The sequence below is a fragment of the Lynx canadensis genome, chromosome A2 (assembly GCF_007474595.2).
Source record: "Lynx canadensis isolate LIC74 chromosome A2, mLynCan4.pri.v2, whole genome shotgun sequence".
Lineage (NCBI taxonomy): Eukaryota > Metazoa > Chordata > Mammalia > Carnivora > Felidae > Lynx > Lynx canadensis.
Genome location: NC_044304.2, coordinates 165,843,521 through 165,858,715, shown reverse-complemented (window position 1 = coordinate 165,858,715; position 15,195 = coordinate 165,843,521). Strand labels below are relative to the sequence as shown.

General features: G+C 50.6%; 1 protein-coding gene across 2 annotated transcripts in view; it reads right to left on the bottom strand.

Moving 5' to 3' along the window:
* The window catches only part of DPP6 (dipeptidyl peptidase like 6), a 729,761-nt gene that overhangs the window by 71,381 nt on the left and 643,185 nt on the right, over window positions 1-15,195 (bottom strand). For both annotated transcript variants that reach the window (XM_030308879.1, XM_030308880.1), the window contains exons 11-12: window positions 4,214-4,337; window positions 2,599-2,637 (exon numbers count right to left, since the gene is read on the bottom strand). In XM_030308879.1, coding sequence (XP_030164739.1) covers window positions 2,599-2,637; window positions 4,214-4,337 — 163 coding nt within the window. The remainder of the gene's footprint in view (window positions 1-2,598; window positions 2,638-4,213; window positions 4,338-15,195) is intronic.

The following is a 15,195-nucleotide window of genomic DNA, read 5'->3' as shown; positions in this document are numbered from 1 at the left end:
GTAAAGGAAGAAAGACTGTCTGATGTCGGCCTACAGGATGCATCTTCAGCCAGACGACGGGGTGCAGGGCTCTACACCGAATCCCCGTAGATCCACCATCAGGACAGACGTTGCAAGGTCGCGGGTGGTGGTGATGGAGTGTATGCATCAGGGGGGAGCTGCCTATTCTTCTGGAATATTCCTAGGAAAACTGGGTGGTTCCTAACTTGCCCTCCAGGACCTCGTGATATCCTGAAGGGTGTGAAAAACAGGGTCCACGGATCCCTTTAGGAAAAATCTCTTTGAACGTCGTGAGAAACTGGTGAAGCTAGACCTTCCTACTGGCCCTGGAGCACTGTGTTCGTGACGCCTGAGGAGTGGTACCCAGAGAAAGCAGGGCCTCCCTACACTCCCCAGGCAGGGCCGCTCGCCGGCCCTGAGCAGGGAAAGCACCACCTTGGAACAGGTCCTCTATAGGACCTGCCGTCTTAAACTCAAGACGGCACGACACATTTCTCAATGGCTGTTTAAAAAATGTTAGCAGTTTGCTCGGTAAATGCCTTCAAGTCTGCATTGTAAAACTGTGATTCTCCACGTGGCTTTGAGTGCCGACTTGATTTTGCGTGGAGAGGGCCGCTGTCCCAAGGCCATCCAGGCTGTCTGTCTGGAGCGTGGCTGGTGTTCTCAGGTGGGCCACGAGCTGCAAGGCTGATAAGTACAGAAAAATCCCGGTGATGATGGCGTCTCCGCGATGAAGAGCCCAGCAAAGCGGGCGGCCTCTTGGCCTCCAGACCTCGAGGACCCCCAGCCAGTGCTCCAGCCCCGCCCTCAGCCAAACACCTGTCCGTGTCTTCTGAACGTATCTTAGGGTTACTTCCATTTACCACACGTGGGATTCATGCCCGCCTCTCATCAACCTTCCTACCCCGTGCATCTTTGAGAGCTGCTGTTCTAGAGGATTCATTTCCATTTGGGTTTTTTTTGTTTGTTTTTTTTAAAAACTGTACTGGGGTGAAATTCACATAAATTTGCTCCCCAGCGCCCTCCCCCGGCCCGGGGAGCCAGCAAACAGCCGTCCCTTTCTGTGAACTCATTTATTCAGGACATTTTGTGTTAATGGAATCACACAACGGGCGGCCTCTTTGTCTGGCTCTGGGCTCCCCGCAGAAGGTTCTTGCCGCACTGCTCAAGACAGCCAAAGGGCAGAAACAACCCAATGCCCATCAACGGATAAACAAGCCGCGGTCTGTCCGTACAGTGGAATGTCGTTCAGCCACAAGAAGGAAGGTCGTCCCCACACCCGCCGGACAAGGGCTTGGGAGAAGTCGCTGGTTCAGTTTTGAGATCCACGGAGCCTAGGCGCTGTCTGGTCTGATCCGTAAGGTACTGGCCGATCAGACGACCACACAGATGATGGCTTTTCTTCGCTTTCACGTCAAGCTGTCTGACGCTCTGTCTGCTACAAGAGGGGCACCAGCACGTGTGTTTGCTATCTGCGCTCCTGTCACTGATCCAGGGGGGCTTTCGGCAACTTCACAGCATGACCTCCCCGCTCACGTCTCGGGGTCCTCCAAGCACGCTCTCTTTCTTGGAGTTTTCTTAGCTTGGATGCGGCACCCACGCTTACACACAGGAAACAAGATCGGGCATTCGGGCGATTCCTCTTTCGGAAAAGACCGGCGAGGAGGAGTATTTCAAAGTGAGTGTGCTTGTGTGCCCGTGTATGAGGTTGCCGCCTTGGACGTAACCGATGGGAGGCTGGGACGGACAGCTGACTCCGCCGCTAGGGAAGTCCCGCCCGTGGGTCCGCGTCCAGCCACCGTTATTCTGTCCCCGGATTCTGTTGGCACTCGCTTCACCCCGATTCTCGAGACTCCAATCTGGTGTGATTTTCCCCACAAACGTTCAGACTGCTTTCATCCCAGCAGGCTGGATAGGAAGGAAGGAAGCCTCCAAAACTCTCACCTGTTCTTTGCCAGGGTGTGGAGTGAGACAAAACACCAGCCCTGAGAGCTTTGCTTTCTGCGGGAGTTTAATGTTTTTGGCTGCAGAAGTGGGAGTCCCTGTCGACCTCTCCCGACCTCCTCAAACCTCAAGACCCCGGAGCCTGTTTAACGTGTACTTCTTGCCCGAGTAAGGACGGGAAGCCGGGGGTGGCTCCGAAGGCCAGGTTCCCGTGAAAGCTCACGCCGAACCCCAGCACGGTGCGCCTCCAACGGGACAGCCACAGAATCATGAGGAGAGATGTACGGCTACCAGCCTGTTTTAGAGAGTACGTCGAGGCAGCGTTTATGGACTCCTTGTAATTCGCCACAAGGACATCAATCTAACAGAACTGAGTTCTCACCAAGCCCCGTACATTCTCAAGAGCCGTGATTTTCAGACTGTCTTTCTTCCTTGGTTCTGTGACTCTCCAGTCATGCGCAAGGGCCACGGGGAGCAAGGAGGAGCCGGCCGAGCAGCCCCCACCACCCACCAGGGCCGGAAACCTCTGCGGGGCTACTGAGGGACTGAATGCTTGAGAAGCCATCGTGTTGTAAAAACTCGGAGAGCCGCCGTGGTGGCGCATCTGGGGGGGGGGGGTGCAGACAAAAGACAAGTCAAACGTGCAGTAGCTACCTGTCTGTGGAGCCAGGCTTCGCTTTCGTCCTCGTGTTTCTGAAATGAAATAAGAGCATTAGACAAAGGATGTTTTTGCATGGTTTGTGTCTGTGACCAACAGCGCAGAAACAATTTGATTCCCCTCCACGGTCGCTGCACAGGCACACAGAGCCGTGGCCCGCCCAGGGAGGAGGCATCCCGGCCCCCCGCTGTGGCTCACCGCCAAACACTCGTGTCCCCGAACAAGAAAAACATCACCCTCCCCGGCAACGGGGACAAACCCGTGGCGGGTGGGAATCCGGTGGAAGATGGCGTACTTCTGCCATATTTGGCCGTCAGTCCACGCGTGGGCCTGCTCGGAAGTGCTGCCTTGTTGTAGGGCTTTGTGCGTGTGCGTGTGCAGGTGTGTGGACACTCCTCAAGCCACAGCCCTGAATAACAACCCCGGGAGCGAAAAGTAAATCTCCCAGAACCGTGTGGAAAGACGCATAATGGAAGACCAAACAGAACAAAAAACACCAGCATTCCAGCTACGCCGTGGGCCTGCTCCCGGTGCTGGTCCGGCCTCCGGACGCCCAGGGAGGGGTTCTCTAGCCCCAAGTCCTGTACGGTCGGCAGGAGGGAGTCTCATGATGGACTCGCACGGGTCGGGGCGGAGGTGAGAGCAGGTGTAGATCAGCAACCATTCCCGGCTTCCTGGCTCTGCGTCTACTCCTTCCTTCCCTCCTCCCCCTCGATATGCCTACGGGATCACCTGGAGTCTGCTCTCAGGTGACTCACGTGGGGACGTCCGTCTCGGTAACAGATCACTCTGTGCACCTGGAAACGGCGCCTGATGCGGCGAGATGCTTCCGGGCCTCCCAGGCCACGGTGAACCCGCTCTACAAGCCCTCTCCCTCCCCAGCTGGGGAATAAAAACTTAGGGGCCAAAAGGAGTTTCCGGAAGACCTGCTGGGCATTATTCGTGGAGTATAATTGACCTTTTCTCACCTAGCACGAGGGGGTGTGCCTCTTCGGGCTCACGTGGAAGTGTGGAGGCCTCGCGCCCACGGGCCGGGGGGTGTGTCCTCGGCCGCCCCTCGGCTTGCATTTTCATTCTTTGTTCGCTTCCCTCTGGTACTTTCCATGGTAGTTCACCTCCTCTAACTACACATTAAGTCAGCCCGAGCCCCCAGGAACATGGCTGGGCTCACCGATGACCTTCAGGGACGGATGCGGCCCCCCCAGGGGCCGCCGGCCCCAGGTCCCCCGAAAGTGGGCAAGGCAAGCCAGGTGGCAGGGCCGGCTCCACCCGTGTCCTGGGGGCTCAGGCTGCCCCTCCCCCTCTCTGATATCAACTGGAAAATGAAGAGAAGGCTCCTCCCGAGCATGCGGTGGGCGCAGATAAAGGGGGTTGACACATCACGGGCTGTGGAGCTCATGCAGGTCTGAGGACGCGACCCCTGCGGTGGCGGAGGGCTCAGCCTTGACTTCCGCGGCAGTACACAATCCATCCACACGGTGGCACCAAAACAGAGGCCGGCAGGCGGGTTCCGGCCAGTCTGTGGACGGTGACCCAGACGCCCCGGAATGCCTCCTCCCTTCCGCCTCCCGTGCTTCCTGCCATCGGCCCCTGTCCCCTCCCTCCCCGTACCTTTGTGCAGACCCCGGTGGTGGCGTCGCAGAGGGTGAGAAGGGACACGTTCTGCGCCCGGCTCAGCCAGTTCACCGCGACCTTGGTGCTGGTGGCCCACTTCACCATGGTGATGTAGTACTCCCTGCAAACACGCAAACACACGGGGTTGGCAGCGTTGCGGGGGCCGTGGGAGCCAGGAGACGGGCGCAGCCCAGCCCTGGACGCCGGGCCGAGGGCCGGGGCCTGTCGGGCTGGACTCGTCCCGGGAGGTCCTGAAATGGGGTTTCTCAAGAAGGTGCTCGCGGCGCCTGGGTGGCGCAGTCCGTTAAGCGTCCGACTTCAGCCAGGTCACGATCTCGCGGTCTGTGAGTTCGAGCCCCGCGTCAGGCTCTGGGCTGATGGCTCAGAGCCTGGAGCCTGTTTCCGATTCTGTGTCTCCCTCTCTCTCTGCCCCTCCCCCGTTCATGCTCTGTCTCTCTCTGTCCCAAAATAAATAAACGTTGAAAAAAAAATTAAAAAAAAAAAAAAAAAGGGGGCGCCTGGGTGGCGCAGTCGGTTAAGCGTCCGACTTCAGCCAGGTCACGATCTCGCGGTCCGGGAGTTCGAGCCCCGCGTCAGGCTCTGGGCTGATGGCTCAGAGCCTGGAGCCTGTTTCCGATTCTGTGTCTCCCTCTCTCTCTGCCCCTCCCCCGTTCATGCTCTGTCTCTCTCTGTCCCAAAAATAAAATAAAAAAAAATAAAATAAAAAAAAAAAAAAAGAAGGTGCTCGGATCGCGAACTGTGGCGGGCACAGCCAAGGCACTGACGTGCCCAAGTAAGCCACACAGCGCGGTTCCTTCTCAGCTGCTCCCTCCAGGGTTGCGGATAAAGTGCGCGCGGCCCAACGACTCCCGGAGGGGGAAGCGTGTGGCTTCTGCTCCGCGGGTCTTACGCGTCACGCTGCAGCTAGTGCTGACCTACTGGCTTGGGTTTCAAGCCACAGCCCAGGCCAACGCGCCACTGCAGCTCACGGGACGGAGGAGGTCACACGAGCGGCTGGCAGAGCGAGCACCAGGAAGCGCTTGGAGAGACAGGCGCTCACGGCGCCTCACATGCTATAAAAACCCCGGGGCCACGCAGAGGAAGGCTCTGTGCATCCCTTCCCTTTCCTGGGAAGGCAAAACACCCAGGGACGTTCGCCAGCCAATTAGGGAAATTGGTTCAGGGCCCTGGGCATGAGGCAGATTTGGTTGGATACCCTAGATGTCACACACCTGCTTTTACCCAAACCTGAAAACGTCACACTGTTCTAGGTTACCCTGTACTTAGCACAAGGGGTGCTGGGGCTTTCAGCAATTAATTCACTCACCAATTCACCCAGAGTCCTTCAAAACTGGGAGTCTTAGGGGGAAACTAGACATTTGAGAAAAAGAAGAAAACAAGTGCAAAGAGACTATCCCTAGGTGAGCTCCCAGAATGTTCTAGAGGCCAGCTAACCTTTGTTCTATCACCTACCCCATCTATATCTATAATGAGATCTATTGTTAGGAATGATTACTTTGTGGCCTCACAAGGTCCTTTATCACTAAAGCACATTCACGAGACAATTCCCAGCAAGCTCAAAAGGGACCTTAGTGCCTCCGATGATTATTTTCAACAGAAAGGCTTAAAGAACCAGATGTCTTCATCTAAGCTTTGGTTTAACCAGGAGATTGAATTGCTGTGTCCCCTATTTCTCGAATCCACCTGTCAATCAAAACTTTTAGTAACTTAACCTAAGTCAAGAGCTGGCTCAGGCCGGTACCTTCTGCGTCGGGGAGAGGGGAGGCCCGGGGACTGCCCATCAAAGTCTTGGCCAATCTCCTGGGGACACGGCTGGTGAGGATGTCATTCAGGCATAATCCAACTTTTATGATTTTCAACCTTCTCAATTTGCCGTGGTCTTGGAAATAGGGCTGTATCTGTTCCTACCACCTGCTCAGCAGGCCCACGGGCCTCGGGGACCTGGCTCTGTGTGTTTATAGGATCTGCCCGCTCCCCCGACGTGGTCAGGCTCCTGCTCTGAGGGGGGAGCGTGGCCTTTGGGCAAGTCCTCTGTGGATGCCGGAGCCGCTTGTAATGCTAGGTTTGATCGTCTCCCCAGATGTTTGTAGGCATGAAAACATTTATTTAGCTTGGCCCTTAAAAACAACTCAGGGTCGGGGCACCGGGGTGGCTCAGTGGGTTAAGTGTTCAACTTCGGCTCAGGTCACAATCTCACGGTTCGTGGGTTTGAGCCTCATGTCGGGCTCTGTGCTGACAGCTCAGACCCTAGAGCCTGCTTCGGATTCTGTGTCTCCCTCTCTCCCCCTCCTCCACTTGTGCTCTGTCTCTCTCTCTCTCTCAAAAATAAATAAACATTAAACAAATTAAAAAAAATAACTCAGGGTCTGTGCTCAGTCCTTGCTCTCCATATAATACTTCTTATTTATAAATTACAACATGAATGATCCTTTGGTCCCTGTTTGACGGAAGGTGGAGAGGGACTGCTAGCTTGAAGGGCCATGGGACGCATGTGTCAAACTCGTGTCTTCCTGGACTGTGGGGCCTTTTGGATGCAGACATTTGCATTGAGGGTGTGTGTGTGTGACATCACAGTGATGACCAAACATACTTCATCTGGATGAAATCAAGGAAGAAAATGTCAGATCTCCTGGAATGACTATTTTTTTTCCCCACGGCCTCCATACTAATGAGGGAGGACCCCATTCTTGTTTCCGTTTGTTGGAGACATTCATGCATCCTATTATGTGTCTTTCTAGGTTTTGTGATGTTCTTTTGCACCAACAATCTTCATAAAGGCCAAGTCTGAAGCTCTTTCCCTTTAATTTCCCAGTTTGTAATATGAGACATGTCATAGAAAGGGAGAAATAACTGCACTACAGATGAGGTCAGTTACACATGGACCCGCTTTGCCTCGTCGTGTGGATCCTCACGGGGGCCCTGACCAATAAGCAGGTGCAGCGTCCCTCAGAGATGCCTGAGGGCTTTGCTCCCACACCTCACTGCACATGGAACTTGAATCCTCAGCTCCTCATTGGTGTGATATGAATTTCAAACAAACTGAGGGCACCCTTTGAGATTGTATGGTGATGAAATGCCATGAGAAATATTTTTTAGAACTCTTGAAACAATTATTAAAGACGCAAGAAAGATGCCATAACATATCTTTCTAGAAGGAAGTGGTGCTTCTTCACGTTTTGGCAATTCCAGGATCTCCCATCGTGTTGCTGTCCATCAAACACTTGGGAGCCTTCCGCCCGAGTGTCCCTCAGAACCACACACAGCAGTCTCATTACTTGTACAGCCACATCTCGTCTCGAACCAACGTTTCCTAATCCCATGAATTGTATCCAGGACTAGGCTTCATGCCAGATAAGCTCAGGGTATTTTAAAAAATCAAGTCAAGCCGTAAAGATAAAGCATTGCTCAGGATGGGCAATTTAAAGGCTGGCAGCATCTGGCGAGGAGACGCAGAGCCTCACAAAGAAGCGGTACTCTAGAAAGAATGACTATTTGCTTCGTGAGGTTCATAGCGACACCATATGTTAATGGAAAGGAAAACACAATGTTTGCCCATTTCTGAAACTTTCCCCTAAGTAGAAAGGTTCTCCTGGTTCCTTATATATTTTCCATTTTCCTCTAACTTTAAAGCTGTTTGCCTGACCGTTATATGCAGGAGAAATGGGTAGATTCTGACTGTAGGGCTAGTGTCAAGGTCCAAGGTCATGGCTCTGTCAAGCTACTGTTGGTTATGAGGGTTGGAACGTATGGCACACACATAGGGCCTCATCAGTGTGGACGGCATGAGCCCATGGAGATTTCCAGCACACAGAGGCATCTGCTTGGCAAATGTGAGGAGGTCTTTACCAACTTTGTGCCAACGTGCCTGTAAAGACACAAAAAAGACACAAAATCACAATACCACCGGAGTGAGTGCTGAAAATCTCCAGCATCCGTAATCGACGGAGGTGTGTGAAACCACACAATGGCTTGTCCACCTTTGCTTCCCTCCATGAGACCACAGTCGCCGAGCAGAAGGAGGACATAATCCTGCTCCCCAGTGTCTTATCCTTCCTCGGGAACACGACGCTCGTACCAGCCAGAAACGTGGGAAGTCAAACCTTTGCTACTTCGGTGTCACAGACAATCATGACTTTTCATGGACACCTGTTGACTTAGATGTCAAAAAAAAAAATTCGAAAGAAGGCAGAAGAAAGAAGAAAACTCTCAACTCAGCCAGCAGAGAGAGGCACGATGGATTCGGTTTAGATTCTGTCTTCCGATTTCATCGGAGAAGGTTCAAGCAGCACCCAAAAGTTCAGAGTCAAAAATAACCCCCAGCCGCATCTGCCGCCAGATTGCGTGGGTGGATGTCTCCTTCCTGAGGTGGAGTCATCAAGCAACACAAAGGAAGGAAAGGGGGGATCACACGGAAAACGTGAAGGCAGAACGGAGCCCTAAAAATACAGGGTGAGATGGAGGGGAGGAGGTGAAAGACTGAAGGGAAATCAAAGCTGAAAGTGAGAGAAATCCGACTAGGAGAAACTGAGCAAACCTGGGGAAGCTCTCCCAGAAGGCAGAGGAAGGTGCCACAGAGGCGACAGAAAGGGGCGGGGACTGTCCCTTCCGAGGACATAAGAACTTCTCACAGGGAAACCAGAGTGCCGGGACCAGAATGATCTCCAAAACTCACAGAAGAGGCATCTCCGTGGGTAAAACAGGATCTGAATACGTAGATTAAAAGGATTTTCCACATGCCAGGGAGATTAATAAAATGCCTAAATATGTTCTGATAGAATCTTTGAGTCCTAAGAAGAAAGGAATCTCACCACAATCCACTAATAAGGAAGTAAGTTTCGACAAAGGGTCAAAATTTAGGCTGATAGCAAATTTCTCTGCTGTTCTAGGGCTAAGGGGTATTTAAATTTCAGTGTGTTTTTAACGACCCATATCTTGTCCTTAAGTACACACCATAGTGAATCAAAAATTAAAGACTCAAAATTAAAAGCTTAGCATGGGGGTTCCTGGCTGGCTCCAAGGGTGAGCATCTGACTCTTAGTTTTGGCTCAGGTCATGATCTCATGGTTCGTGAGATTGAGCCCTGTGTCGGGCTCTGTGCTAACAGCATGGAGCCTGCTTGGGATTCCCTCTCTCTCCCCCTCTCTCTCAAAATAAATAAACATGTTTGTTTTTTTTTTAAGTTTAGCATGTAAGAAGATGATCCAGAAAATCAATCACCTGTAACTAGTCCCAAACACCTATCGATTTGATAACCAATTTGAAGTAACAATCAGAAGTAATTATTATGCGACAAAACATGATAAAACAAACAAACAAAAATATTGGGTGACTATTTCCTTGAATTACAAACATTTAGCGAATCTTTTAGAGAAGATTATAAGTTTTTTTTAATGTTTATTTATTTTTGAAAGACAGACAGAGACAGCCAGAGCACAAGCAGCGGAGGGGCAGAGAGAGGGGGAGACACAGAATCCGAAGCAGGCTCCAGGCTCCGAGCTGTCAGCACAGAGCCTGATGTGGGGCTTGAACTCGCCAACCGTGAGATCATGACCTGGGCGGAAGTTGGACACTGAACTGACTGAGCTCTCCAGGCGCCTGTTTCAGAGAAGATTATGAACAAAAGGTAAGACACATCATACATGATGAAACAGAAAGAAACATTAAAGGGAAAGGAATATAAACTATGTTTCCAGAAGAGGAAACTAAATGTGGTAAAAAAAACTTTTCAAAATGAGAATCCACTTGGGAAGGCTGGAACTGATTCCACGTAAGCTTCCTGAGGGCAGAGACCACATCTGCCTTGTTCCTTCCTGTATCGTCAGCCCCTGCAAGGTGCATCACATGTGCTGAATGTTGAATGTTTTTTAAAGGAATAAATTTAATTCCAACAGAAAGACCAATAGGTGTTTTTTTTGTTTGTTTTTTTTTTTTTTTGCAGAGAGATCATCTAGTAAAAGAATTCTAAAGTTCACATGGAAGAAGAAATGGAAAAAAATAGCCAAGACGGTTTTGAAAAGGAAGTCTCTCAAGAAGAATTTACACCAAGACTTGTTAATGGGAGACCAGAGCTACGGGTCTTTCCTTGATGGAACAGTCACACTGGTGATCGGACCACAGAAAATCTGGCCTTAAATCACGATGGTTTATATAAGAACAAAATAGTTTACGTAGTAATTTATTTATTTGATTTTTAAAGTTTATTCATTGAGAGAGAGAGAGAGAGAGAGAGAGAGAGAGAGAGACAGAATCCCAAGCACTGTCAGCACAGAGCCCCAGGCAGGGCTCGAACCCACGAACCGTGAGATCATGACCTGAGCTGAAGTCAAGAGTCCGACGCTTAACCGACTGAACCACCAGGTGCCCCAGTGTATGTAATAATGTAATATTTAATGAAAATGTCATCAGGAACGAAGGTGGCATGTGATCCAGAAAACAGTGGCTCCAACTCGGGACAGCAGTGGAGGTCCCAGGACGTGGTAGAGAATAGTCAGCCCACACTGGGATGGGCAGTGGGGGTTCTTGCGAGGACAGGTTTAGGGAACAGGGCAATACAGCAGAATACCTAATGGAGTTTGGGAGGACAGGAATGAGAGTAAGAAAAAATCAAACAGTTCACGTTAAAAACAGAGTAATTTAAAACTCCGGGAAAAAACGCTGAACAAAAAGACACACAGCCCCATCACACCTCTAGCATGAAAGACAATTACTTATGATCAAGTCAGTGCTATTTATTGATTTTAACTTCTTAGAATCAACGTACAGAGTAGCAGTAAGATTTAGTTATGGCCACGGGACAGAATGCAAATGCCACCAATCTCAGTGACAGAAATGTTAACAAAAAGATGACAGAGTTTCTAGGGGAGAGACAGGGACAGAGAGGGACCTGGAGGAAAGGACAGGACCCATGTCTTCATCTTTCAAACTGGGGAGGTGCGAATTCTTGTCTATAGTTAACGCAATACAGAAGAAACTGGTAAGAATATTATTTAAGTTTCTAAAGGTAACGTAAGAATATTATTTAAGTTTCTAAAGGTAACCAACAGGGGCGCCTGGGTGGCTCAGTCAGTTCAGCATCCGACTTCGGCTCAGGTCATGATCTCACAGCTCGTGGGTTCGAGCCCCGTGTCGGGCTCTGTGCTGACAGCTCAGAGCCTGGAGCCTGCTTCGGATTCTGTGTTTCCCTCCCTCTGCCCCTCCCCCACGCATGCACGCTCTCTCTCTCAAAAATGAATAAACATTAAAAAAAATAAAAAATAAAATAAAGGTAACCAACAGAGGAAATTAAAACGCACATAAATGAGAAGGTGGGAGGGCATGGGGTGGGGTATGCACATTTCTTGTGTATCCTAAGAAATTACGCATAAATAAAAACAAATAATAAAACTGATTAATATAAATTAATAAAAAACAAGTAAATAAAAAATGAAATATATAAGCATATTATTTAACGACGCAAGGGTTACTGTTGGGGAAAACCATACAAGGAGTTAAGGTCATCTCCATCTGGGGCTGGGTGAGTGGGGAGGGACTGTTGTTCCCTGTAACCCCTTCTGCATGGTTTTACTTCTAAGCATTAATATGGAGCATTTTGACTAAAAGGAAATGGAAAGTTACAACTAAATAAAAATTAAGAAAAGATAACTGCACGGAGTTGTCGACAAACACTGAGTGACCTGGATGAGGCTGGGTCTGTCGACGAGTACCCGTGGGGACGTAGGGAGAGGCAACTGCCCTCGGGAGGCACATGGGCACGGCTCCTCTGGGTGCTTCTGGCCACACTGATGCGCAAGAATGAGTGTTTTTTTAAGCTCCTGAAGCAATGAATCGACATTACAAGAAAAGCGGGCAAGAGGGGGCCTGTCAAGGACAGAACACTTCGAGTGTGTGGACTGCGTGAGGCAGAAACCGTGTCTGCAGAATCCAGAAAGCGTTTCTCTTTGTCCAGCGAGGCCAGTGCGGCCGGAGCAGGGAGCTGTCCAGCTCGCGACTCAAACCGGCCCGGCCCGGCGGGGGCAGACACGCTGGGACAGGAGAGGGCTTCACGGCGTTCAAGATCTCAGCCGAATTATTCCCCAAACAGAACAGTTTTAATTAGAACATACATACACAAACTGAATACATATTTTGTCCCCTGTCCTTCTCAAAAAAAAAAAAAAAAGGACCAAACATCCTGGAGGAAGTTTTCCTTCTTTTGAAACCATACTCAAGAGCTATTGCTCTGATGTGCTGAGTTCTCTTGGGGGCTTTGCTAAGAGAAGCTTCTGTGATTTCTGAATTTTATAGAACAGGGGCCTTTATGAGGCTGTCCACAGGCAGGTGACCCCACAGCTGTGTTTGGGGCCAGCCTGGGGGCCTGGTCAATTTGTGTCCCAGATGTGTCCCCCCTCAAGACCTCTTTTCCCAGGAGAATGGCGCGTCCACCGTGTTTTCGCTGTGCTCCCTCTGCAGAGGTGCTGAGGGCCCTAGGCTGTGTGCTGTTTATGCTGGACAGAGGTTTCCGCATTAGGGCTGTGTAGCTCACAGACAATGCGCAACAGTAGGAACCCCCACGCCCGTCTTCCCCAGATGAGAAGTCCCAGACTGCCTGCTTCTGCTCACAGTTTACGGGCACCACTGGCCCAACTACAGATGCTGAAAACAGGGGCGGGAAGGGACTCCCCCAGAATCCTCCACGAGGCCACGGTCACCCCTCCCTCCTTGAACCTGTGGTCTGTGCCATGTGGTCTCCATTGCCGTGTATTACCAATTCTTCTTGACAACTAGCCGGGCCCGGAGCTCCTTGTGGCACTGCAAAGGGCATGCCTCCTATTAGTTGTGACCCAGTACCAAGGCTCGGGTACCTACAGAAGAAACCAATAACATCCTCACGACTTGAGTCACACTGCCTCACGAGAGGAGAGAGGAGGCACTGGCCGAGGAGAATCCAGAAGGACATTATAATGGGAAAGAAAGTCAATGTCAGTGAAGCAACAGTAATGCGACTTGACTTTGTGTGATGGGATAGCCGTAGGTTACGCAGGCCTGCGTGCCCAGAGAACTCTGAGCCCCCTTGGCCTTGGCCTCTCCACGGGGCCTGTTTGTGTCGGTGCAGGCAATGAATCCGGGTTGCACATCAACATCACCCCATTCCCGCAAATCTCTAGCCAAAGGTGCCTTCAAATCCATTCCATTGCGCCTGGAAGGAAGCACGGACAGAGACGGGGAGCCTGTCTCCAGGGTCCTGTGCGCACCGGCTCAGAGTTGCAGAGCACGCCCCCTGCAGCCACCACACTCCCGGGAGGCTGGCCCACCCAGAGACAGCAGCGGACAGCAATGGCGACAGGGGGCTTCTGCGGCAGAAGCAGCCAATGCCTCTGCCGCAGGGGGCAAAGGCAGTAGCAGAAACAGTCTCCGCACCCACGCTTGATTATCCAAGTTAGCAGTCCTCAAAGTGTGATCCCCAGACCAGCATACTGGGAAGGCTGGGAATACAAATTCTCAGGCCTCAACCCAGACCCACTGAGTCCAAAACACTGTGGGCGGGGCTGAGCAGCCTATGGCTGAACGAGGCCCCCAGATAATTCCAGTGGTGTTTGAGTTTGAGAACCACGATCTAAGTGAGCCACGTGACATGCTGGTGAGCAGGAGACCGCAGAGAACACCTCCAAGAGCCACTGAATGACAGATCTCCATTTCCACATCTGCCTTTACTAAACGTTCTCTGGGTGAATAAACGTATTGGCAGGCAGATAAGGTGTTCTGGAATAAAGAGAAGTTGGTTGCAGTAAAAAGAGGGGAGAAAACAGGGTTTAAAGCACAATGATGTAAGCAGACGAGACAGAGCAGGGCTTTGAAAGACACAAGGATTGATCCAGTGCCGAGATGAAGAGAGATACTGAAACATTCTGATAATCACAGAAAGCAGATGATCGTACTTTGAGAATCTTAGACACTGCGTTTTTTAAAAACTTATTTTGAGAGAGAGAGAGAGAAAGAAAGCACAGGCAGAGAGAGAGGGAGAGAGAAAGAATCCCCAGTAGGTTCCGCATCATCACTGCAGAGCCTGATGCAAGGTTCAAGCCCACAAACCGCGAGATCATGACCTGAGCTGAAATCAAGAGTCAGACGCTTAGCCGACTGAGCCACCCAGGTGCCCCAGAAATTGCATTTTAAAAAGAACATGACACCAAAACATTAATAGGAAGTAAAGGTTCCTAGAAGAAATGCTACCAATTTTCTCGTTATTCTAAAGTACTTCATCTGCCAACGAATAACATTTGTTCATTCCAAGAGCGTTTAGTTAGGGTTTAGCATTGTGCAGACATGGTCCCAGGTGCTGGCAATGCAGAGAACCAAACCCTCGTTGTAGGGGGGGCTCGGTTTGTGGGGAGACAGACAACCCCTCATTTCAGTGAGGGGTAAGGACTGCCCTACTGTAAGGAGGTCATGGGTCTGCCCGGTGGATGGGGGTGGAGGGCGTGGTGAAAAGCACAAGTTTGCTGAGAAGACACTGCCAGCTTCCCAAAACTCTGCAGCCAAAGGTGCCTTCAGATCAAAATACACGGACTCTTCCTGGTGAGAAGTATATGAATTTTTTATTAGTCCATTTGTTTGCCATAAAATATTAACAGGGCACTGTCTCTCTCCCAGGGATTAATGTGCTGTGTCACTTTGTGGTACTCCAAATTCTGGCAAAGGTTCTCACAGTTGTGGGCAATAAAGGGCAAGGGAACAGAAGGTCTGTTTATCTCGCGAAATAAAGAGCCTGCAATTAACTCTGGCATTTTCTCAGCAATGTTCATTCCATGAATAAAGGCGGAGAAGAAAAAAATATTTTGGGAGAAATTTTTAAAAAGTGATGTTTTTAAATAGAAGACATTGTTGAGCAAACGGAAACACCAGATACCAAATGCTGCCGGTGATGAAGGGTCTGGCTCCGTATCTGAGCGGGTCCTCAGAGGAGTCACACGGTTGTGTAA